General features: G+C 39.4%; 1 protein-coding gene across 1 annotated transcript in view; it reads right to left on the bottom strand.

Annotated features, from left to right (window-relative positions):
- The window catches only part of ROBO1 (roundabout guidance receptor 1), a 1116086-nt gene that overhangs the window by 362896 nt on the left and 728441 nt on the right, over nt 1-24749 (bottom strand). Inside the window, exon 4 of the mRNA XM_075073102.1 lies at nt 20719-21045. Within this exon, the coding sequence (XP_074929203.1) occupies nt 20719-21045 (327 nt within the window). The remainder of the gene's footprint in view (nt 1-20718; nt 21046-24749) is intronic.

The raw sequence follows: 24749 nt of genomic DNA, 5'->3' as shown, positions 1-24749 counted from the left end.
CTGCCCTGGGGGGGTGGGCAGCAGGCTCTGGCCATGGGCCAGCAAACTCTGTCCCCCAGCTGCAGAGTTTTGGGCTTCATCCCTGGACTCACCCCACCCCCCACCATCACCCCAACCCCTGCTGCCTCCTGCAGACCCCCATTATCCCGCCCCCCCCACCTCCTTACCCACCTCCTAATCCAGGGCTTAATTTGTGCCCAGCATGCCAGGGCTGAGTAAATCTGATATGAAAAAAGTGATATTAACAAATATACAAATATCACTTGTCACAGGAGCAGACTTACTAATTAGCAATCTAAAAAAAATAAATTATATATAACATGCCAAGCACCTTATTTTTGTTTCTAGTCTGTTTAGGTCCAGTACAGAATAGAGACAGCTGTACATTGTAATTTATTTATGTAGGATTTTTTTTTTTTGCAGATTCCTAATGAACTACTTACTGTACACTGAAGTAAATCCTTGTTCTACACACAAACTTGCATCAAATTTCATGACAACAGCTTAGTTAAAGTTGTACAAACCCACATGTGGATACTTATTTAAGTTCATCGTAAAGCTTTTCCTAATCATTTAAGCTCACCTGAAACCTGAGGACACCAGGTTGATCTGAACTGAAATAAGAATGTCCATACAGACTTTTGCACCAATTTAACTAAAGCACTTTAAATATCACATCTTAAGTTAAACTGGTACAACTCTGCATATGAACAAGCCCCAAGTTAGGGGAGAAAGGGCTGCAAGCAAAGAAAAATGGAGAATGACTTCAGGGATGCAAAATTCTCAAAATGCTACTTATGGTGCTTGTCTAGCAAGCTGACTGAGATGGGCGGGTCCTCCTACCCCAACTTTGTAGAGCAGATCTGCTTCCTTGTCATTATAGATCTCTTACTGGAACAGAATCCAATGCTGAAGTAACCCTTACATATAATTCCAGGGAGGAGCTCAGTCCTCCATCATTAATAAAGTCGTACTTCATTTTGAGGTTGGCAACACACACTTTTCCCCCTGTTAATACATCAAATTATCTTGGAGAGTTTGGGGCAGGGCCGTAACCAGAGTGGGTGAGCAAGGCAGACATCCAGGGCTCAAAGTCAGGGGAAGGAGAGGGGGCAGAAAAAATGACAAAAAAAAAAAAAAAAACAGTGGGGTAGAGCCTTGCAGCTGGCATAGTATTGCCACCCTTACTTCTGCACTGCTGCTGGCAATGGTGCTGCATTCAGAACTGAGTTTATATTAGAAAAAGATATTTTATATACATTACATCTACACACACACTCCTGTCCCTCTCACACACCCCGATAAGCATCAGGACTTGTTTCCAATTGCAATTTAAAAAATGAATTGAGGTGTATACTGTAGTTCCAGAGTCCCGCAACCCACCTATTTTGCAAAGAACTGAGTGGCCTGGAGAGCCAGAATTACTTACAGGCATTATTGGTCTCTAGTTTTGACTGTAGGTAAACAAGCAGGGATATTAATGGTTCACAATAATCCATCCGTGGTTACTGAATTCATTCTGCCCACTATGCAGTACATCATTCAGATATGTTTTCTAGTCAACAACCATTAGCGTCTCATATATAACTGTAGTAGGGTCAATCAGATAAAAATAAGCATCATGCATTAGTGACACTAATCCATATACCTCAACAAATCATCTTAACTAGTGTAATACTCTTAAAAGGAAATAATTTCTTTGTATTTCCCTGAATCATTTAAAAGGAGGCCAAGAAACTCAAATGATTAAGGGAATAAAAAGTGCCTTCAAAGTCACTCTTAATTTAAATTCCGGTGCTTCAAGATTCTTCTATCTTACAGTGTTGAGTTTATGATCAACAAGATATGTTAGCATGAAAAATCCTCTGCTTGCTTTCACATAGGAAGTACCAGTAGTTATTGCATTCTATAAGGGCATTCAACACAATTAAAAATATATATCTTAGGAAATAATGGATGGGACAAGGCTTTATCTCACTGAGACAGATCCATAAATAATAGCTTTTCTGGTTTGTGGTTGGTAATGATCCTATTCCTAGGCCAAGGCTACAGCTGCCATTAGGGATGCCAAGAAAATCTTGAGACAGGAATTCCCCTGCCTAACCTTCCTCTGACAAGCTGCTATCTGAAGAGAGCTGATGTATGTTTAAGGACTGTAGCAGTAAAGCTTCCAAAGTCTGGCTGTAGATTTTGAACACTACTGAATGCTTGAAGCGCTGGAATAGGATTTTGAGACAGAAGAATTCTGATTAAGGAAGCAAGGACTATAGATACTGAAAGGAATCTCCTATCATAAATAGAAAATAAGCAACATTTTTAAAGGCGAAAAGGAACAAAACTGTATTGAAAGCAGCAGTAGATGAAATAGGGTAAAAAAGAGTTTACAGTGCCTGGCTGCTCCTGCTGCTGGGCAAAAGAACGTTAATCCTCTGCAAAAGTCCAGCTGGCACATCTGATGCAGTTGAGCACCCACAGGCTGAAGGGGTGCCTGAAGAATAAAAGGCTTCTTTCTTGTTTAATATGCATGCACCAAGGCACAGAGATTTTAAAATAAACCTGCTATGCATGACTGTAATGTGTGACCAGCCACTTTCCATGTTTCCTGCCTTTTTGGTGGTCTACAGATTGACAAACTGCCATCAGACTGAATTTAAGAGAGACTAATGTATGGTTAAAAAAAAAAGTTTTCACATGTATGTGGGACAACTAGTCATCCTTTCTAGTTGTCACTTTGTTCACAAATATAGAGCCAAGTTATGTTACAGAAATCTCTCCCGTGTATATATACAGACACACTATTATCATCCCAATTCCTATTTAGGAATGGTTCATGCAGGTTGAGAAATCACCCTATTTTTAATGATCTCCCCATTTTACAGACCATTACATTATGATCTCAGGAGTTTATATTTGTCATCAAGAAAGATGCACTGGAAACTACTGCTGGTTTCCGACAAGCTCGGTTTCTGACACTTCAGTACCAATTCTCTCTCCTCCCTTTCTTGGATTTACTGATTAGTGAGATGTATGCATAAATATACATTTGCTCTACACAGAAATTTTACTTAGGAAGCAAAAACAGTTCTGAAAGGCAATTAGGTACTTACTTCCTCCTCCTATGGCACATTTTACTGCACTCTTAATCAAAAAGTAAATGACAGTAATGAAATTAACCCTAAAACTGCTTTATTTAAATTCTATGTACACGGTGCAAGTTAATATGGAGAAAGAAGCTAGCAAGATGCAATACAAGTGCATTGTTTTACCTTCTTGAAGCACAGTAGTTCAGGCTTCCCTCAAAACTGCGACAGAAATCGCCACAATGTTGTGTGTTCCTACATGCTGATTTTGACACTTAGCAACCCACATTAAAAATCAGTATGTTTAAGAGGTTATCCATGCATAGGCTTTTATAAAGCACAATTAGTTCACCAAACCATGTTTTAAAAGATGTAATAAGTTTATATCTGTTAGTGAATAAAGACATTTTTAAAAAGCCTCCAAAAATCTGCTAGGATGGATCCACTGCTCTCGACATAAGTTATTTCTGCTCAACTTGCAAAAAGGAGATGGAGTTCCTTTTATGTAATTATTAAATGGAACTGAATGCTCTCTCTGTTGACATATTTGCTGAATCAACAGCACCCTCCCTTCAGTCTCTCCTCCTTCAGGAATGAGAGAGTGGGCATTTCCTCTACTGTCATCTAGGAGACAGCTTTTTGCAAGGGATTCCTTTGCCCTCGTAAAAAAGATTATCTTATTTTATCCCTGGCAATTTTCTTCCTTCCAGGTTTGTCTCCATTTGGAAAAGTGTGAATCTTCACAGAAGAATTTTTTTTGGAGGGCAGAGAATTCTCTAGTCTAGCAGTGGGATCCCAAGCTTTTATCACTGTGGACACAGACAGAAACAAAGGACTTTTCTGCCTCTAAGATCAGACAAGAAATTGTGTCTTTTTTTAAAGATACCTTTAGTACCAGAGGTTTCCCCTAGAAATTACCATTCCTATGCCAACACACCAGGACAGTAATTCCTGCAGCCTGTAGCTTCACAGCACCTCACTTTGCTGCACAACGGAGTGGCTAGGGGTGGGGGGTTAGATGGACATTGAAGGTTTTAGCAAGGAAGTTTTGGGACTTGGCTCTGGCCTGCTTCCCTTTCAGGAGTAATAGATTTTAAAGCTGGAAGGGATCATTATGACCATCTAGTAACACAGGCCATAGAACCTCACCCAATACTTTCTGCATCTGGCCTATAACTGTTGTGTGAGATATGGCATCTATTTTAGAAAGATATCCAGGTTAAAGACTTCAAGTGATGGAGAATCTTCCATATTCACAGGTAAACATTTTCAGTTGTTAATCACTCTGTTAAAAATCTGCACCTGATTTCTAGTCCCAGTTTTTCTACCTTCAACTTCTAGCCACTGGAGCTCATGACTTTTTCTGCTAGATTAAAGATCCTCCTTGATAATCTCCTGCTGATAGTCCTGAGAACTGAGTTTGCCCTCTGAGCGACAGGAGTGCACTGATGGCTCACGTTCAAAACTACTATCTATCATAACTCCAAAGTCATTTTCAGTGTCACTGGATTCTAGGGCAGAGTCGGGGCGGCTCCAGGCACCAGCACAGCAAGCGTGTGCCTGGGGCGGCAAGGCAGTAGGGGAGGAGGCATGCCGGCCATCGTGAGAATGGCAGTCAGGGACCCTTCGGCGGCTTTTCTGCGGGAGGTCCGCTGGTCCCGTGGCTTAGGCAGTAATTTGGTGTTGGGTACGTGGAAGGCATGGGACCTGCAGATCAATCGCAGAACCGCTGCCAAATCCATGTGACTGGCGGACCTCCCACAGAAACGGCGCCGAAAGCTGCCTCATTGCTTTGCTTGGGGCGGCAAAAAACATAGAGTCACTCCTGGGCAGAGTCCCAAAATCTTGTAAATGTGATCTACATTCCTTCTTTCTAGATGTATGTCCTTGCATTTGGCTGTATTAAACACACATTTTCCCAAATAAGGGCATCTTACCAAAGTGATGCAGGTCAGTCTGTATACCTGAACTGTCCCCATCATTTTTTACCATTCCTACTGATTTGTATGTCATCTGCAAATTTTACCAGTAGTGAAGAACCACCATCACGTCCCCAACCTGAGCCAGTCTTTCACTTCTGTGACCATTTTTTAAATCTGTTTACTATATAATTACCCCATTTCTGTGTTTGGGAGACAATCGTCACTGCTCACTACCTTCTATAAGTTACAGCCAGAGCACTAGAACCATCACAAAAAGAAAGGCAAATTAGTTTTTCACCTTTAAATTTTGATTGCTCTGCTCTGGAAAGACTCTCCCTATGATTATCTATTATTCTACATAGAAGTTTGGTTTAGGATGGTTTGGTTTTTTTTGTCTTAATTAAGATCAGGACGAGGAGCAATATTCTTCTCTTAGGCTTAAATATCACAAAAATGACAATACTAGAGTTGTATTTGTTTCTCCATTTTAAAATTGTAATAACGACTGTAGTTTTGTATCTCTTCCACTTTGAAACTATGCCTCTATTCTACAGGAGCGGACAGAAATACCCATGAGTTTAGGAAAAAAAAAAAAAAAAGACTAAAGCAGTGAGTAGTAAGAGAAACTGAAATTATAAGACAACTGATTTTGCCTCCCAACACCACCCAAAGGGAATGAGATCAACCTGCTTTTGTGACCATTTCAAAGGGCGTTGCATATAACTTTCGATTAGTGCTAGAAGTAGCTGTAAAAACATTTTAAATTTTCTTTAAGCATAAGGAGGAAGAATAGTCTTATAGTAAAGCACAGGAGTGGGAACCAAACACTTGTGTGTTCTATTTCCAGTTCTACCAAACTTCCTATGTGACCCCTGAACACATAGATTAACTTCTCTCTATCTCAATTTCTCTCCCTATTGAAAGGAGTAATAAGACTTTCCCACCTCAAGAAAGCATTTCTAAACTACTTTAAGAAATTTAAATAGAAGGTGCTACACAAATCAAAGTACAACATAAACCTGAAAGGCGAAATTTATTTTTAGCAATCTCAGAAGAGTGTGCAATGATTCATTGAGCATAAAGTGTTAACTTTCCTGTCACTCCTTCAAAACTACCTACCAGGTATGGGCTAAAGCACACTGTTAGAGAAGTGGCACTTCTGGTTCCGAATGCTATACTTCTGCTAATCGGTCTTTTGCCCTGTTGCGCTACAAAACACACAGTCAAATCCCTGAGCCAATGAGATTAATGCTGAGGATTCTTGAAGATATTCAGACGGAACACCAAACTGCCATTTCAATTACCTAATGTCTCAAAAAACAAAAATAAAATTGTTTAACACAAGGCATTTAGCGTTAGCAGAAAACGTGACTGTCCTTTACACAATTTTATGGAACATTTTTCAGCAGGAACAATGCTGTCTGAATACCACTGAATTACCATTGAAAAAAAACACTTCATTAGCACGTACAGGCTGTACTGTAAATCTAAGGTTCACAGTTATTTAAGTTAAGAGCCAATGTTGGCACAAGAATAAATGGATATAAACTGGCCATCAGCAAGTTTATGCTTGAAATCAGATGAAGGTTTCTAACCATCAGAGGAATGAAGTTCTGGAACAGTCTTCCAAGGGGAGCAGTGGGGGCAAAAAACCTAACTGATACCTTCCTGGCAGGTCTTTCCAACATCCTCAGGGTCTAACCAATTGCCATATTTGGGGCCAGGAAGGCATTTTCCCCCAGATCAGAATGGAAAAAATGTTGGGGGGGGAGGACGGATCACCTTCCTCTGCAGCATGGGGCACTTGCAGGTTTAAACTAGTGTAAATGGTGAATTCTCTGTAACTTAAAGTCTTTAAATCATGATTTGCGGACTTCAGTAACTCGGCCAGAGACTAGGGGTCTATTACAGGAGTGGGTGGGTGGGTGAGGGTGTGTGGCCTGCGATGTGCAGGAAGTCAGACTACATCACGATGGTTCCTTCTGGACTTCAAGTCTACGAGTAAATGGACGATACCCAAATATCCAAAACATTTCCTTGGAATCAGAAAACAAAATGATCGGTAAAATATTCTCCGCTGAATGTATGAATTTTGCCAATGACATCAATGGGTGTTTGACCTGGCCCTCTATTATTAAAAAGAAAAGAGATATATATTCACTGTAAAATTAATTCCCTTTTGCAATAGCAAGCTAATTAATAAAAAAGTATATTTATTTTCAGATTTTACTTTTTTCATATACAAGTCATCTGCATACATTGCATAATATATTTTTCTAGAAAACAGAGGTTATTCCCTTTAAAAAAGCACGATCATAAACCCAATTATCTTTAATGAGGATTTTACACACACACACAAAAAAACCACACAAACAGCACATCTGTTGATTCAAGTTTTTTAGGATTATTTTGTTTTCTTTTTAAATGCATCTTGAGGGACCATACCTTAACAAACAATTTTCCTATCTTTCCATTAAGGGTCTCATCCTACTATCTATGGTCTTATACTACTTCCATCCCCAAGATACATTCTGTGCACACGCACAGCTACCACTGATTTCAGCGGAAATTTTTGATACACAAAAGGATGAGGGATGATGTGAAAGTCAGCAGTAGGAGCATAACCTAAAAATAATGCATAAAAACTAGAAATCTGATAGTTCCTTAGAAATAAAAGGTTGCATGAAAATCCACCTTCAAAATCTTTGCTAGACTATCAAATGTGTGTCAGGGGGAAAAAAAAGGTTGTTGGATGGATATTTATCTGAGGGTAGTTCTTTATGCTTTAGATGGGCCACTATATTTTAAATACATGTTAAAGAAAAATCAATCAATACATTACCCAAACATAGAATAATTAGTCAGAACACTGCAAGAGAAAGCACAGCTGTGTACAAATACCTTTGGAAAGTCAAGTTATCAAGTAGGGTCGCTGCTGTTTCAAAACCATGACACAGACTACAACAAAGAACTAATTCCACTAATAAAACTGGAGCCAACCAAATTATCTTCAGATAAATAGTCTGTATAAACAGACTCACTAGTATTCAGAGAATCTGTTTTATTTTTGCGATCCTGCTCTTAATGACTTTTTCAGTCAACATTTTTTTTATAAACATTAGGAAGAAAAATAACTCACTTTTTGAGGTAGGGGAAAAACCTACAAGATTGAAATATTTATCTAATGTTTCAGCTGCAGTATATCATTGGGATGAGGAATTAAGGTAGAAGCTACTGACATTCTTACTGTAAATAATGTTTATAATGCATAGTAGCACTATTTTTTAAATGATTTACCAATGGAAATATATGGATCAGATATACAGAAGGTAAGACTAAATGAGCTGCTGGTCGCTTATGGCCTTAAACTGGGGGCCTCTAATATATCCATAAGGCTTTTGTGGAGAAATATGGACTTGACAAACTATATAGCACTGCACACTGTATTACCTTTCATTTTTTAATTAAAATATGCACCTCAAGTTATGAGTTAATGTGAAAGGAAACTCAGTTGTAATATTTCATACTCTATTTTCTACTTATTATTAAACTTTTTTTCTTGTTCCTGATGAAGACACATTAGTTTTGCATTAAAAAACATTTATGTGGGTAAAACCTTAAATTTCAGTCAAAACATATGCAGGAGAGTTCCAATCAGCGGCACTAGAGAAAGCACAAAGAAGCTCAGTTCAAAGTCCACATGGGTTTAATCTTTGATTAATTGAATGAAAACTAAAAGCCTCCAGACGTATTTCTTTTAATCACAGGAAAGATATCTTTTCTGTGGCTTTGCTGGTAGGAGAGTCAGTCAGCAGATGTCTGTCTGGTCTGAGGGGAATTTCCCTTTCCCAAGAGGAAACAGTTTAAATAGGAGAGAAAAAGCCATATGCTGACTATGCACTGCTTAACAGATGACGTAGAGAAGCATCTACTACCATGGGGAGAGGAGCAGAGGCAGTTTCCATATTAAAATTTCTTTCAAATTCAATGCAGTCAGCTGAAATCAATTCACATACTGGATCCAAGTTTGGTCAGATGATGGTCATCTGAACATTACACAGACACAAAGATGCAAAGCTTTATAACCAGTGCAATTTTGTTTCAGGAAATTTTATAGTCTAGAGACAATAAACACAGATTATTTTCTATTTTAAACACCTAGTTCTCTTTATTTGAGATGAATGATGACTTATAAAAATACCATTCCTGTAATTATTGATCAAAACTTATGTCCCCATTTTGCCAGGCAAAAAGAATGTGTTTTTCAGTCATGTTAGCTTCACATAATTATCTTCCTAAATTTGGGTTAACATGCCGATGTCTCAGCACTATAGGAAAACATATTAGAAAATGTGGGAACCAGGGTCTAGATAATCAATGGTGAGGACCAGAAAGGCAGCATTTTGCTCATCTAGCCCTTCATAATCTTTGTCAGTAACTTCTCATATACAATGGAATGGTAAAAGTGGCACAGGAATTGGTACATGATCAAAAAGTTGTGTGTATGTGTGTGTGCGCACGCGCGCACCTCTCTCCCCCACCACTCCTGTCCCCATGGGTTCAGCAGATGGTTGCTTCTGAAAAATTTCAGCGATCTGTGATTCTGAAGATCTAGACCCACAGCTCTGCCTAAAGTGACATGCTGTAAAGCAGGGCTTTAAAAATTTACTACATAGCTACTAACTAATGATAGATATAAAAGAGCTCCTTGGGATCAGGAAGCCTACCAGCAATATCCAAGAGAAGTCAGCCTGCTGTTGACCTTAGATGCTAGGAAGGAGAGGGTTCTGGAATTTTTATCTGAGTGCTGCCTGTGAACCATGCTTTAGGACTCCATCTGTTGTATCAGCCTCTGTCTTGGAAGTGTTTGATAAATATGAAGCCGGACCACACCTACCGCTCCTTCAAGGGGGAAAGAAATTTTTGCTTTCCCTCTCCAAGGCCTTCTGCGAGAGGTAAAGGTATCTGTCACATAGACAGGCTTTCCGTCTTTCAAAAAAAATCTCCTGTAGTGGGACAAAACCAAGACCTTTAGAAAAAAAATTTGGTCCAAAAAAGGCACATCCCAACCCCAGAACAATGGAATCATCCAGTATTTGGGGCATTCACCTGGTATGTTGACTCAAACCCTAGGTCTCACATGTTTCAGATGAGTGCCCTAACCAATAGGGTATTGCCTATTCTGAGGTAAATCTCTCTCATTTTCACAAGAAATTCACTCCTGAACCTTAGAAACCTTCCCAATGAAGAATTTTCTTTGAAAAACTATGCATTTCCATAAAAAGTTTTGGTTTTGCTGAACTGGCTTTTCTAACAAAACAAATGTTTTGTTGAAAATGTCCCAACCAACTCTCATCAGGCACTGCTCCTCCTTGCCCCCTCTTCCCAGTCCTCAGTGGCCTCTGCCTGCAACAAAGATGTGGAAGAGGAAAAAGGAGGTCTTTGCTGCTGTAGCCCTCCTCAGTTACCATTTTTTTTTGGATCTTGCTTCCCCACATAGAACTACAGCGGCCGTCTCTATTGCTGCTCATAGCATTACGAAGCAGCAGCAAGTTGAAATTGACATGCTTACCAAACATGCTCTCTCTGTTTTAGAAATATCTGGTCTCAATATCTGAAAGCCATCTGGAAAGATAGAATATGAGCCTCCAAACATATCTATGTAACTGGCGTAGTAACCAGCTCTCAAGATCATAAAATGCCAATACTAGGTATATGGTCAATTGTGTTTTTAAATCTTTCAAGCGTGCTCTTGTGTCTTATCCCAGATCCACACAGATTATACATTAGGCGATTCACACAGAGCTTGTCCTTTTGAGGACAGATTAAACATGATTTACTTCTGAAATTGTATCATTCCAGAAAATTGCATGAGTTTGGATACATTTTAGTGGTGATATTTCACCTACAGCTTTGACTTCTTTCTGAATCTGCAGTCAACTTCACTTTCTTGTCCATAAATGAATGGGCTGAGCTGTACTTTGACACACTCTGTGCTAAATTTCATTTTAATGAAGCACTGATTCTACCATTCCACCATGCTGTGGTCTCAAACTGAAATTCTTCTGGAGGGTAGAGATTTATACACCATGGCAAGTGACAATAGGGAAGAATCACAGAAAGTCAACTTTTCCCAACACTGAATTGGAAATGTTACTGGGAAAAGGAAAACAAGTATCAGAATAAAACTACATTGTCTTTCTAGTTCAATGTAGAGCTTCACTCTAGAACCTACTCTAGACCCCCCTTTGCTGAGTTTGCCATTAAAGATGTACAGGAACAGCTTCTAAAGTGTGATGAGGGGGGAGGGAAATGAAGGGAAGTAAATTCCATAGTAGAAAAGGGTAGGGCAAACTTTTCCCCCCAGACAAAATCCTCTGGCCCTCAACTGATATTTTACAGATCATGGTGAATAACTATATTTTAAAAATGTGTCATTACTCCCTGATTTATAAAACATTTGTTCATTTTTGCTAGGCCTAACCCATAATCAATCCACAATAGTATTTGAGAAAGACATTTAATTAAAAAGTTTGAATTTTTTGGAGTTTTACTTTCCTTATTTTTTTTTAAAACAGAACTAAATTATGCATGTGTGTGTATACACAACACCTCTTTATATCTGAAAGGAGAATGTTTTATTTCTCTGGAGTATAATAATCACCTCTCAAAGTTTCAGGGCTGTAAATATAATAGCTCACTTATGTATATAATGTATCTACATTTAGAAATGTAACAGTAAGTTTTGAGGAAATTAGTTTTTCCCGCAGCCATGGCTAGTTGCTCCCCTGTTTTTGATTAATTCTCCCATTTTCATTAGGATAACTATGTTTTATGCCAAGAATAGTTAGATAGGATTTGCTTATAGTACTAAGCTCCCAAAATTACTTCAGCTTTAATTACTACCAGTGTAATTCTGCTGCCAAATTACATAGGATGTTGGGGAGAGAGGGAGAGGAGGAGTTAGAATTAATTGCAAAGCAAAACAAGGCTCTCTGTTCCCCTCAAAAACTAAGTGAATGAGGTAAAGGCTAGAACTAAAGACAAACTCTCAATGATAACATGTTCTGCTATTGACTAGAATAGCAAAGGAAATTACTTTAAAAAACCCAAAGCTATATGAAGATAAGATAATGTAATCACTTCTGCTTTCCTGAAGTACAGTCAACACATACTATATTGCAAATAGCAGGCACAAACAAATGTGTTATCATTGTTACACAGGAAGTAAGATTTGAAATGACATTACATTCCATTTTAAAAATGCTTTAGAAGTTGACAGCTTCTAGTAACCCAGGATTTCAGTTGTTGTTACAGCTGTGCAGTAACACTTACTTTCAAGGCAAATACAGCATAGATGGCAATGTTTTTAAAAGCATTACCAACAACTGTGCTATGAAACCTGCATTGCCTCAAGCAACTTTTGTTAATGCCATTACTTGTGGGTATAGCTTCACTAAAATTTTTGATGATATCTGCTTCTTCCTGTGTCTCAAACTTTGAGAGGAAAGAAAGGAACCAGTTCTATTCAAATCTTTTCCACCCATAAGACTCTAACATTAAAGATTTTAAATACTATTCTGAGAAAAGTTACCAAGGCTGTAGGTTATTATTAGGAGCAGGGCTGGTGCAACCATAGGGCACTAGGATTTGGGGGGCAGCATTTTCTTCGGCAGCGACCGCAGCGGCCACATCTTCGGCCGCCCCGGTCACTGCCGGCATTTAGGCAGAGGGACTGGGGCAGGGGAGTGCGGGGAGGGCCGCCTGCAGCAAGTGGTGGGGGTGGCACACAGGGGAACTCTCTGCCCCAGCTCAGCCCTGCCTTGCCTCCTTCCCGAGCATGCCATGGCTGCTTCACTTCTCCTGCCTCCCAGGCTTGCGGCGCCTAAACTGATTGTGAAGTGAAGTGAAGCAGCCACGGCGTGCTCGGGGTGCTCATGCTCGTGTGCAGAGAAGGGGTAAGCTGGGGCGGGGGGGAGGGTGCATTAGGGCGCAAGGTGGAAGTTTCGCCTAGGGCGTGAAACATCCTTGCACCCGTCCTGATTAGGAGTCCTGCATTCCCAGTTTAGAATGCAAACAAAATCTAAAATCTTCTCAAATACAACTCAGTAAATAATTGTGCCATACAACTGCAATGCAGTTTAAGTACCAGATTACAGTTATTTACAGAGCAAAGCAACTTAAAAGACTCTTCCCAAAGTAAACTTAACTTATTCATTAAATTAAAATGAACATGCTTAACGAGTGCTGATCTTTCAGTTACCAGTTTACCAATGGGCCACAAAGTCTTCTCCAAAATGGGAACTATTTTGCTGATTAATTTCAGCTACTGCTTTAGAACAGAGCTGCTATACAAAGGCCATTAGAATGCATATAACACCTCCCAGAGATTGCGACATTTCCAGAGCTGAACCTACAGTGAGAAAAGGTATGATCGTTATGTTACAACTTACCAATCAAAAGATAAGTGAGCCATGTTTTTGCCATGTCATTTTTAAAGTACCATCCCCAAAGTAATTGCTGTAAGAAGGACATCAGTCTCTTAGGTTTCAGAGTAGCAGCCGCGTTAGTCTGTATCTGCAAAAACAACAGGAGTACTCGTGGCACCTTAGAGACCAACAAATTTATTTCAGCATAAGTTTTCATGGGCTACAGCTCACTTCTTCGGATGCATCTGAAGAAGTGAGCTGTAGCCCACGAAAGCTTATGCTGAAATAAATTAATCAGTCTCTTAGGAAGACTGATTAGACAGAGACATCAGATCATCTCTCAAGTTAACACCATCCTAAGAAGGTGTTCTCAAGAAGGATGTCACATCCTGGGAAGTCAGAAAACTTTATAGGTACTGCTGGGAACTGAATGTGAAGAAAATTTGGGTTACTATCCAGCTCTAAACTAAAAACAAATATATTAGCAAACAATATACCCAATAGCTTAGAATCTTAGCTGTGCAATGCCGAGAAACATTGTTACAGAAGTCAGAGGTAATGGTATAGTATATACCAATTACAAATTAGTATAACTTGCAGAAAAATAAAATTTATTAGAAAAAACTGTCTCTTTACAAATCTTTACTCAAAAGCCTGGTTGCACAGACCTGTTTTTCTATAGCAGGGATGGCCAACCTGTGGCTCCGGAGCCACATGCGGCTCTTCAGAAGTTAATATGCGGCTCCTTGTATAGGCACCGACTCCGGGGCTGGAGCTACAGGTGCCAACTTTCCAATGTGCCGGGGGGTGCTCACTGCTCAACCCCTGGCTCTGCCACAGGCCCTGCCCCCACTCTCTCTCTTCCCACCCCCTCCCCTGAGCCTGCCATTTCCTCGCACCTGCCCCGAGCTTCTTGCATACCACAAGACAGCTGATCGGGAGGTGCGAGGAAGGAGGGGAGGCGCTGATTGGTGGGGCTGCTGGTGGCTGGGAGGTAACTGATGAGGGGCTGCTGACGTGTTACTGTGTCTCTTTAGCAATGTACATTGGTAAATTCTGGCTCCTTCTCAGGTTCAGGTTGGCCACCCCTGTTTTACAGCAATATGATTTAGGGGGAATAAAGATTTCCTGAACACTAGTGGAAAACTATAGCTCTCATCTAAGCAAGAAGCAATTTGAAAATGAAGATGTATGAGGCTGGTGTCTACCAAACCCTGGCACTTTGGTTCTCCTTAAGATCCCCAGAATCTTCAAAAGCGGGGAGGGGGCAGAAATGAGGAAGGCAAAAAGATATTGACCATGGGCATTTGCCTGCCACTACCACCACTCTTGGTTATGAATAAATGCCACATAACTTGAGAATCATCTTTATTCACCTGAATATTACAGGTCCAGGAACATCTTCTCTCAAAAGAGAGTAATTGCATGGAAATCTAAGGATGCACTATGACTGTTGAGTCAGTCTGCTGTGCAATTAGATGCCAAATAAATGAATTTGATCTTGATCAGGTGCATCTGTTCATCAGAGAAGCTTCAGGGACTCAACAGCATAAAACAGCTGTAGCACACTCATGGTTTGTTGACAGATAACATCTCTCATATCTCCAAAACAGCTCTTGTTTCCTTTAGGGTGAGAAACAGCCTTTGTTTCTAAGTTGTTTACGTGATGGACAGATTCTTGTCTGGACCACTTATTTGGAAGAGCAAAACACTGATCAACTCTGTGCTCCTACCTGTAAAGACTGACATTTATAGTAAGAATTACCCTGTTTAGTCTTGACAAGGACATGCCCTTTATCACATTCTTTAGGACCTTTCACCACCAGGGAATGTGTCACTGGTACGTGGTAATTCGAAGCCAGTTACATTCTTCAAAAACAAAACATTGAGCTAATTTAAGGAGGTCTCCGGTGATCAAAAGACCGAGTTCAGGAAGTCAAGAAGAGAGAGGCAAACAGACATGTAGTGGTATAAAGTTTTTGAAGGATGACTGTTTACCCATGCCTGATTATCCCATTGCCTTCACTGGTTGGTCTAGTACACAGAAGCCTCATTCAGCTGTGAGTAAAGTCTGAAGATACATAAGGTTCCATTTCAGAAAGTGGGAACAATATCCTGTTAACCTGTCTTGGAACTGTACCTATTTAGGTATATATTTTATTCCTCCTTTGTGAATAAACTATATCAAAATTATATCACTTAATATTAAGTTACAAAGCTACTTCTCTAACTAAGACAGTACCACACGTCTCTAGAGTTTTGCACTACTGCTCATCAAAATGGTTGATAGATTTTAAGCTTTTGGTGTCAAAAAATATCAAGTGACTTATGATTTGACTAAGTCAGTAACACAACTCTGTAACCTGATCACACAGAAGAGACTCAGGATAAGATAAGCAATGCTATGCTGTATTTAGAGAAGAGACCCCATATTGAAAGATACATTTATTACATGCATAGTGCCACACTTGGGGATCATGTTGCTATTTTGTTTGTTTTAAAAGGGCTAATAACAGGAAAAGCATATGAAAATAAGAGAGAATACAGTACTTTTAAACAATGCCAAGGACACCAAAAAGCAACCCCAACAATGTAATGCATAAAGCTCATAATTTTCAAGTAACATGAGAGGCAGAGATTGTAGTGAGGGAAAGGGTTTCCTTGATTCAGGGCTGGTCTACACTACGGGGGGAAATCGATCTTAGATACGCAACTTCAGCTACGTGAATAACGTAGCTGAAGTCCAATATCTAAGATCGGATTACTCACCCATCTTCACTGCGCGGGATCAATGTCCGCGGCTCCCCATGTCGATTCCGGAACTCCGTTGGGGTTGCTGGAGTTCCGGAATCGATATAAGTGCGCTCGGGGATCAATATATCGCATCTAAATGAGACGCGATATATCGATCCCTGAGCAATGGATTTTAACCTCCCGATACGGCAGGTAGTCTAGACGTAGCCTCAGTTTACAGAAGATACCAAATAGTTATTAGTGCTAGATCAATGCTATTCACCAAGGGACAAATAGCCCTGGCTAGCTAAAAGATAGATCTCAGTGGGGGATAAATGAAGATATAGATACTGCATATTTTGGATAACGTTACATATCTAGCCCTTTTGAGTGGGAAGTAGAAGATGAGTAAGCTTGCACATTCCTGCTTCCTCATATTCTACATGTTCTGTGGATAAGGAGAATTTTAGTTTCTTGGGCTGTCAAAATATATTAGTAGAATTAAAAAAAAAAAAAAACTTTAATGTTAACATTTCACATTCCAGAAGATTGTATTGAGTTTTCGATATATCGCCCTAACTACTTCTTTTGTAGACTCTCTAAAACGTATATGTATACTAGAACAAAGAAAAGAATTAGTAATATCTCCATGGTATTGTAAAAACAAAAACTAAATTTCCTTGATGATTTGTCCTATCTCAAAAGATTGAGAGTGAATTGGTTTTGAAAACATGTGGTTTTTAGGCAACACTAAAAATTTGTTTAGTGTTTACTGAAAAAGTAAATAGACTCTTTGCTGATCTGAAGCGTAGGCTATAAATTCATAGGATACTAAAGGACTGAAATCTAAATAAAGTTGTGACAATCAGAACTGCTGAAATAGGAAGTGTTTTATAAAATGCAAATTACTGCCATAGACAAGAGTCTCTTCCAGTCATACCTACCAGTTACAGTGCATAAAAGCTTTTGTTCCCCCACTATTTTTTTTTACAAATATCTTTCAGTTAAACTGACTCTGTAGCATTAAAGCATAACCAAATGAATATGCTAAAATGTTCTTTTGTGTTTCTTAAATGCACATCAAATAAAGGCAATTTTATTGTGTAAACATGCAAAGACGAAACTAAAATTTAAGGATTTTTAAAGTAGCAATTGCATATTATAATACTGAAAGAGGATGCAGTGACAAGTGAACCAAAACAGTGTTTTCTCTTTGACCACTGTGAGTCCAACTGTAGTTTATAATGATATAGTTTTATATCGATGTTTCACAGATGTTAAATACAATGTAAATTTATTCCAGCAGCCTTCAATTACTTCCCTGTTTCCTAGAATATCTGATTCTTTACCTTTTCAGTGCTATTTAAAATGCTTCACTGGTTTTGCATTTTCACAGCATTGCTTGTTCTGTTAAAAATCTTTTCAAATACCATGTTACCAATGCTAAAAATTTCATTTCCTAACACATGTACTAGCAATTTTTCCCTTTTAAGTGTAATGTCAACTTTAACAACAATCAAGTCTCAGCAAATCTCAACTCACATTTCACAACTCTGAGATTCATTGTCAATACGAGTGTGATTGGTATTGGATTGGCAGTTAATGCTATGTTATTGTTCTGTGGCAAATACACCGCTACCTCAATATAACACCACCCGATATAACACTAATTTGGATATAACACGGTAAAGCAGTGCTCCCGGGGGGTGGGGCTGCGCACGCCGGTGTATCAAAGCAAGTTCAACATAACACGGTTTCATCTATATCGTGGTAAGATTTTTGGCTCCCAAGGACAGCATTATATCGACGTAGAGGTGTACGTGAAGCTCTGTTAAAGATACTTGTCTTTTATCTCTGTCTCAAGAATTAAGACACTTGAAAAATCTTATGGTGGCATTAATGTTTTGCATACAAGTTCAGACCCTATCATGAAGGTTCTCCCTGCAATCTAATCAAGATTACTTGAGATATGGGGTCACAAACACATTGTCTGGGTATACCACAAGAAGGACAGGTTTAATGTTATGGGTTTTAATCAGACTGCAACTTCATTATATAGATGTCTGGGACTACCCAGCAGATAAAGTGTACAGTGCAGGCAAATCCATGCTTATGCAAAATCAATTCTCTGGTGCTTTCACCAGCCCCCCTTTGTTTCATCCAGGTCCCCCAGCCGACCCATGGCTTAGACCTTACCATCCACCAGCCTCGCAAGAGGCTTAAGAGCGGCTTGGCGGGGGGGAGGAGATTGGCTCCCCGATGTACTGGTTATGGGAGTCCCTGAACCCCCTCTCCCATGCTGTTTCTTTATCCAGTACCTCCTTTTAAGTCCTTTACCAGGCCATTGTTCTGGTCACTGGCTGCCCTCCCTATGGAGGGCCTGCACTGAACATTCGCCCAACCTTATAAAGTAAGTTGTGACATATGGCCTGCCACCTTTTCTATTCACCAGAAAAGGTCCAGCCTCACACCCACTGTGAGGAAGGCGAAAAAACCACACTCCACAGCAGCCAATTCTGGTGGTGTGGGAAAAATTCCTTTCCAGCCCCCCCTTAAAAAGGGCGACTAGCGTAATGCCCACAGCAGGTCCTAACCCAGCCTGCTATTTGCCTCCACTTGCTGGCTGCTAGGGCATGGAGAGTGTGTGTTGGCTTCCTTGCTGCTTTCACATAGAGACTTGCCCCACCCAGGTTTTGTACCTTTAAGTACATTCCTGGGAGTGGGGCGGGTGAGTGAGTCATTGCTGCAAAGTTGACCACCGAGCACCTTTTACAGCAGTTTCTGACCTTCTTCCTCTCTCCCTCCCAACCACAAAGCAGAGCTATCTTTCTTTGGGTAAGCCCAGACAAATTCTGCCCCTCCTTTAGTTGTGGTGCAGCCATTTAGAAACTCCAAGTGAATTGGCAGCAGCAACACTGCTCCACCAAAATAGGCCTAACTCTAGTTCCTAGACTTTAAATGGGAAATTGTGGGGTGAATATACATATACATTTTACATACACAAGATGTAGTGGCCTTAACACCATATGCATTTTAAGAAGTTATTAAAAGACACTGTATTGTATGTTATTAACCAAATAAACTGCTGATTTTTAATTGAATGCCTCACACATTACAAATATTCTTTGCAACACACACAAAAATCTTTCAAACACATTCAAACATTTATGAACTATATTGTACCGTAAGTAATAGTAAATTGGGGGTCAAGAGAACTGGATTTCAATAAAGCAGGGCTTTGGAGCGGTGCCTGGAGCTGGAGTGCGGAGCAGCTCCAGAGCAGTAGAGCTGCAGGTTTTTGCCTGAAGCTGGAACGGAGCCGGAGCCCAGCTCCAAAGCCCTGCAATAAAGCGCTTAATGCTAGAGCTACTCAGCTCTTTACAAAAGACCATTGAACTAGACAACAAATGTGTTTTAAAGCAGTTTCAAGAACTTTGGATTAGTTACTGAGCCAAATTCTTATCTTTCCTCAAGAAGGGATTTCAGGTGTGATCTGGTAGATTAATTCATTTCAATGTTATGACAAAATATACACCATATAATCAAGGCTGTATGAGTGTAGAAATATGCTGTGCTTCCATCAGTACTCAGGTGGTAATCATTGTAATTCAGCAATAAAAACACATAAAAATGGCCTGTAATAGAATGTCTTAGATGTTTCAAATATGGGACTTGACCTTCAAGTCCCAGAAGTGTGTACAGCAGGAAGCAGAACCACCTTATGTTCCTGTGAACACAAGAGTGGAGACTAAGCATGGGCATTAGGACCCCAAAAAAAGGGGCCTGACTTCCAGGACTGTAAAGCAACAACAATTTCCATAGACTTTTATAGGCGTTGTGGCTATCAGAACTATTATTTAGGTTCTGAAATCTGACTTTCAGCATCTAAATAACTGAGCTTGAAATTTCTGACTTAGGTATAGTCCTTCTCACTAAGTCTCAGGATTCTTGCACACTCACTTTTAACTCTGTTCTTCGGAGCAGAAAACAGAAAAGAGGCATGTTTGAGGGACAAGTGTGATGAAATTTAAATGAACAACATACCTATTTGCTCCGGTCTTTGACATATGCCTGCTATTAGCCAGAGGAAGTTGACTGGCCACACACCAGAACTCACCTGAGCAGGACTTTTGTGCACCCAGTCATGCTAAGTAATTTTTTGCCTTATATTTATATACACAACACTTTGCACCTGTGCTGTGTTACATCAAACCTTTACTCTATTACCAGTAATAGTAAACTGCATTTGATACGACATGTGGTGAAAAAAAGTATCAATCTTTGAATGAGATATGCAACATTTAACAGCCAACAAAGAACCAGAACTTCATAGAAAAATAGAGCTGCATCTGGCCAGCAAGTCCAAATCTTCAAAATGTCTGTTTCCTTCCCATATATTTGTACGTAGTATAGTAAATTCAACTACATAGTTCCTACCTTTATGTTAAGACAATTGTTTGTCTCAGAGAAGTTAATTTTTTTCTCTTAAATTTCCACAGTAATAGCCAACATCAAGACAAGTGACTTTGTAAAACGTGAAAAAGCTTTACTTACTTGCTACCTCCAGCGATGAATTATGACTCACAGCTTCACCAAGGTAATTCCTTGCAACACAGACATAGACTCCTTCATCTGGTCTACTTTTGCGTCCATGTACTATGCGTAAGAAAAATAAAGATCCGCTGGGCAGCAACATCCGATGGGAACGAGGGTCATCTTTGTCAGTTTCAACTCTTTCACCCCCTTTATACCACTCAATAGTTGGGATTGGCCTGCCTTCTGCCTTACAGTTCAAAGTTGCTGGTTCTCCTTTTGAAACAATTAGATCAGAAGGGTGCTCAACAATTCGAGGTGGGAAATCTTCTTGACGGAGACGGGAGCCTAAAAGATAAAGAAACCAAAGTTTTCTTATTAGATCGTGATTATATACACTCACTGAATGGAACCTAGCATTTTGTAAGATGACAATTTGACTGTTAATCCACAGTGTCCAGATATTATGATAAAGATGGTGATGACTAACTTAAATTTAGATCAAATTTTTATGGATTTCAGTATGCCAGTGCTTTCCCATAACTGAGCAAATTAAGACGGCATTGGTCAAATAATCTTCTGATATCTTATTAATTTAATAACTTAATTGTTTCATTAACTCAGACCTACTGTTTTACAGTACAAAGGTGAAAAACCTCTTTACCAAGACTCCCCTGGTATCTATAGAGTTGTGCCGCTCTGGGCATGTGAAGTAGATTTGAAGATGGCCTGACTGGCAAGCTGGATATCCTCTGGTTTATGCAAGGGTAAGTAACATCTTCTGACCTCAAAGTTACTTTCTTTAACTTGTACTGTAAACTGCTTTGGACACTGACTAGGCAGTGCACTGGGAGCATGAGAAACTGGATTGTCATGGAATTAAAATACCTCTCAAAAACGTTACCTTCTCTGTAGCTTTCCTGGCATAGAATGTCAGTAAGGACTATACTGCAACTCATTACAGTACTGGAGTGTTTATTTCCTCATTCTCTAGATCACTCACTCTGGGAACTATTCCACCACCTGGCCCAAAAGAACTGAAAGTTGTGAACTAACAAGCAACTCTTATAGAGGATGACATAATTCAGACTCTCACTGCACATGCTCATATGGCTAGGAGCAATCATAACCACCTGTTAGACAGGTATATACCACTGGAGAACAGGACAACATACATTAGAGAGCTCTACATAACATTAATATTATGAACCATCCTACAGTATAGATGTAAGACTACAAAGGTTTCCAGATTTTTAAATTCGTGACTGCATTCCCCTCTCAATTTTCTTTATTTCTCTCTTTCTTGATATACAACTTTACCAAAGTGAAAATTAGCCTCTGGGTTAATAATTCTTGATTGTTAAAATTTAAAATGTCAAAATTCTCTATTATTAGAGTATTAATCTGTGTTTTGAATGGCTATGAAACACAATATATAGAAATGTGATGTATTCACCACCAGTTACAAGACCATGAAAGTGGTGTGGAAAATTAGAAGAGGAGGATCCCAGAGAGAGTGCTGCTTTCAATGTAAACACAGAAATAACTGTAAAATGCAGAATTTACATGTAATGTTTATTTCACACTCTCCTCACCTCAGGCTAATTTCTGTAAATTAAATTTCACACTAATCAGCCAGCAGTTAGCGCACAATCCCAACTTTGGCTGCCTGCATTAAAAATAGATTTGCACTCTTTATGCAATGCAAGAAGATAGTTTTATATGAACTCTTGTGATCAATAAATACATATCAACTCAATCACCAATCAGAAGTCCTTTGTGGTCCTTTGATGAATGGCACCATAGTATGTTCATACAGAACATATTTGTATTAGCATTACAATTTAAGAAATTAATTAAAAATATTAAATATAAAAATATGTTGAGCTTAACTATACCAGAAAATTCCAGCTGGATAAAAGGATCTTTGGTTTTGGAACAGAAATGAGTAGTTTATGTGCTCACTTCTGCAGCCAAAGAGCTTCCCAAATCTATGAAACCTCGGCAACAAAAATAAGAACAACATTTATTCTACATAATTTTTACATAGATTAATCATATTTTTGTGCTTAGCCTTTCTTTCTCATTCCTTAAAGAGAATGGAAGTCAGAAAATCCCTGACTTCTTATCCAGTTTTATCACTGTGTGGCTTTGAACACGACACTATGGGAATGTCTACACTGCAATTAGACACATGTGGCTGGCCTGTGCCAGCTGACTCGTGATAACAGGGCTTGGTCTGAGTAGTCTAACTGTGGGGTAGACATTCAGGCTTGGGCTGAAACCTAGGCTCTAGGAACCTGCAAGGTGGGGGTGTCCTAGAGCCTGGGCTCCAGGCCAAGTGTCTATACCATTAACAAACAGCTCACAGCCAGAGGTCTGCGAGCCCAAGTCAGCTGGCACTGGCCAGCCACAGGTGTCTAACTGTTGTGTAGACATACCCTCAAACTCTCAGACCAGGAAGACCTGGGGTTAAGATGGCCTTAAGTCATTTTTGCACCATCCAAATTCTGAACTCAAAAAACACAGGTGTAATTTACACAGCTGTGTTGGTCTAAATTATGACATGCTCCTCGAGGTGCTATATGGGTCACAATGTTGTCCAGAATCTCTACAGTGCTACACCCACACACACCTGAAAGGCATCCCCAGCCAAAACTTCAGACTCTTTACACCACTCCAGACCTTTTACCTAGCATAGAGGAGCCAAAATCGGTGGCGGGGGGCAAGAATCTCACCTCTGAACTTTAGTCTGTTTGCAAAGGAACTCATATCTCCTGTATCCCTCAAGGGAAAAAATAGAAATAAGGAATCAAAATAAGGTAGCTGTAATGCTTATAAAGCATTCAGAAGATCTAAGAAAAAGCTAAATTTAAGTATTTGAATGTATTATATTTTCAAGTATTTTTAAAAGGCAAAAAGGTTGCATAGATTTTGAGTACATTACCTATTCTACATTTAATGGATTACATTAGTCAGCTAATTAAAAAAAAACAAAAACGTACTCAACCTTATATATTATCACTACCAATAAGGCCCAAGAAACAAGAAAACAAGCAAGTCTCTCCAGATATATTCCATGTCCCTCTTATGCACTGTCCTTCAAGTACCATAAACAATAACGGTGCAAACACCTGGCTCAAAACTTGCTTGAAAATTGAGACATTCTGATTTCCTGTGGGGGATTGGGATGGAGAGGGAAGGAAAGAATCTCACGGGAAGTCAAGTTCTTAGGAAATTTCAGGAATTTCCATGTACTCTTTACACTTGTTCGGCGGGTAATAGTCGAGAAGTTAAAATGACAGAACCGACCATTAAAAGATTTCTATGCTGACACTTTATAAAAGTAGCGTTTTTCTGGAAAATTCCTTCAAGCAAAAGAGGACAAAAGTTGTATGAGTAGCTGACTGACACATAGTGAGCATTAACAACAAATTTAGTGACAACTGCATGAGGGGCTATAATGGCCTGGACAACCAAGTTATAATCTTTCTGTGTATCCACATGCTATTTTTTTAATCTTTCTTCCCTTTTACCCTTGTTACTTAAGCTCCAGTTATGTTTTATTGAGTAGAAGCAGCTTCAATTATCAACATAAATCTTACAGTGGGCACCAATCCTGTAATTTTCATGTCAAAAATCTATCCAACAAGGGATATTTGGTAAAAATAGAAGTAAAGCACCTATTAGTTGTACACTGTATCTGGTAATAAATGCACAGCTGAGCTACATTTTTTTTCCAAATCAGACTGTACTGTGGTTAGAGGCACTAGCAAACTTGTGTTCCCTACTCTGGTATAATTCAAGTCCAAGTCAATAGAATGCCTCCTATTAGAGTGTGCCACACTGATGGTTTTCACATTGCTAGTTATATGAACAATATTATGAAAAATCATGTTTACAGTTTATTAGATTGTACCACAGCTGTTTTTACAAGAATTCAGACCTTGGAGGAAACAGATGTGAAGAATCAAAAGAAGGATCACAAGGTTAGATAAATACAGTTAAGCTCCTTATGGCAAATATTGCCTTTATTCTCTCCTTAATGCACC

The sequence above is a fragment of the Chelonoidis abingdonii genome, chromosome 1 (genome assembly GCF_003597395.2).
Source record: "Chelonoidis abingdonii isolate Lonesome George chromosome 1, CheloAbing_2.0, whole genome shotgun sequence".
Taxonomy (NCBI): domain Eukaryota; kingdom Metazoa; phylum Chordata; order Testudines; family Testudinidae; genus Chelonoidis; species Chelonoidis abingdonii.
Note: the sequence above shows the minus strand (reverse complement) of the source record. Positions and strands in the feature narration are given on the sequence as shown.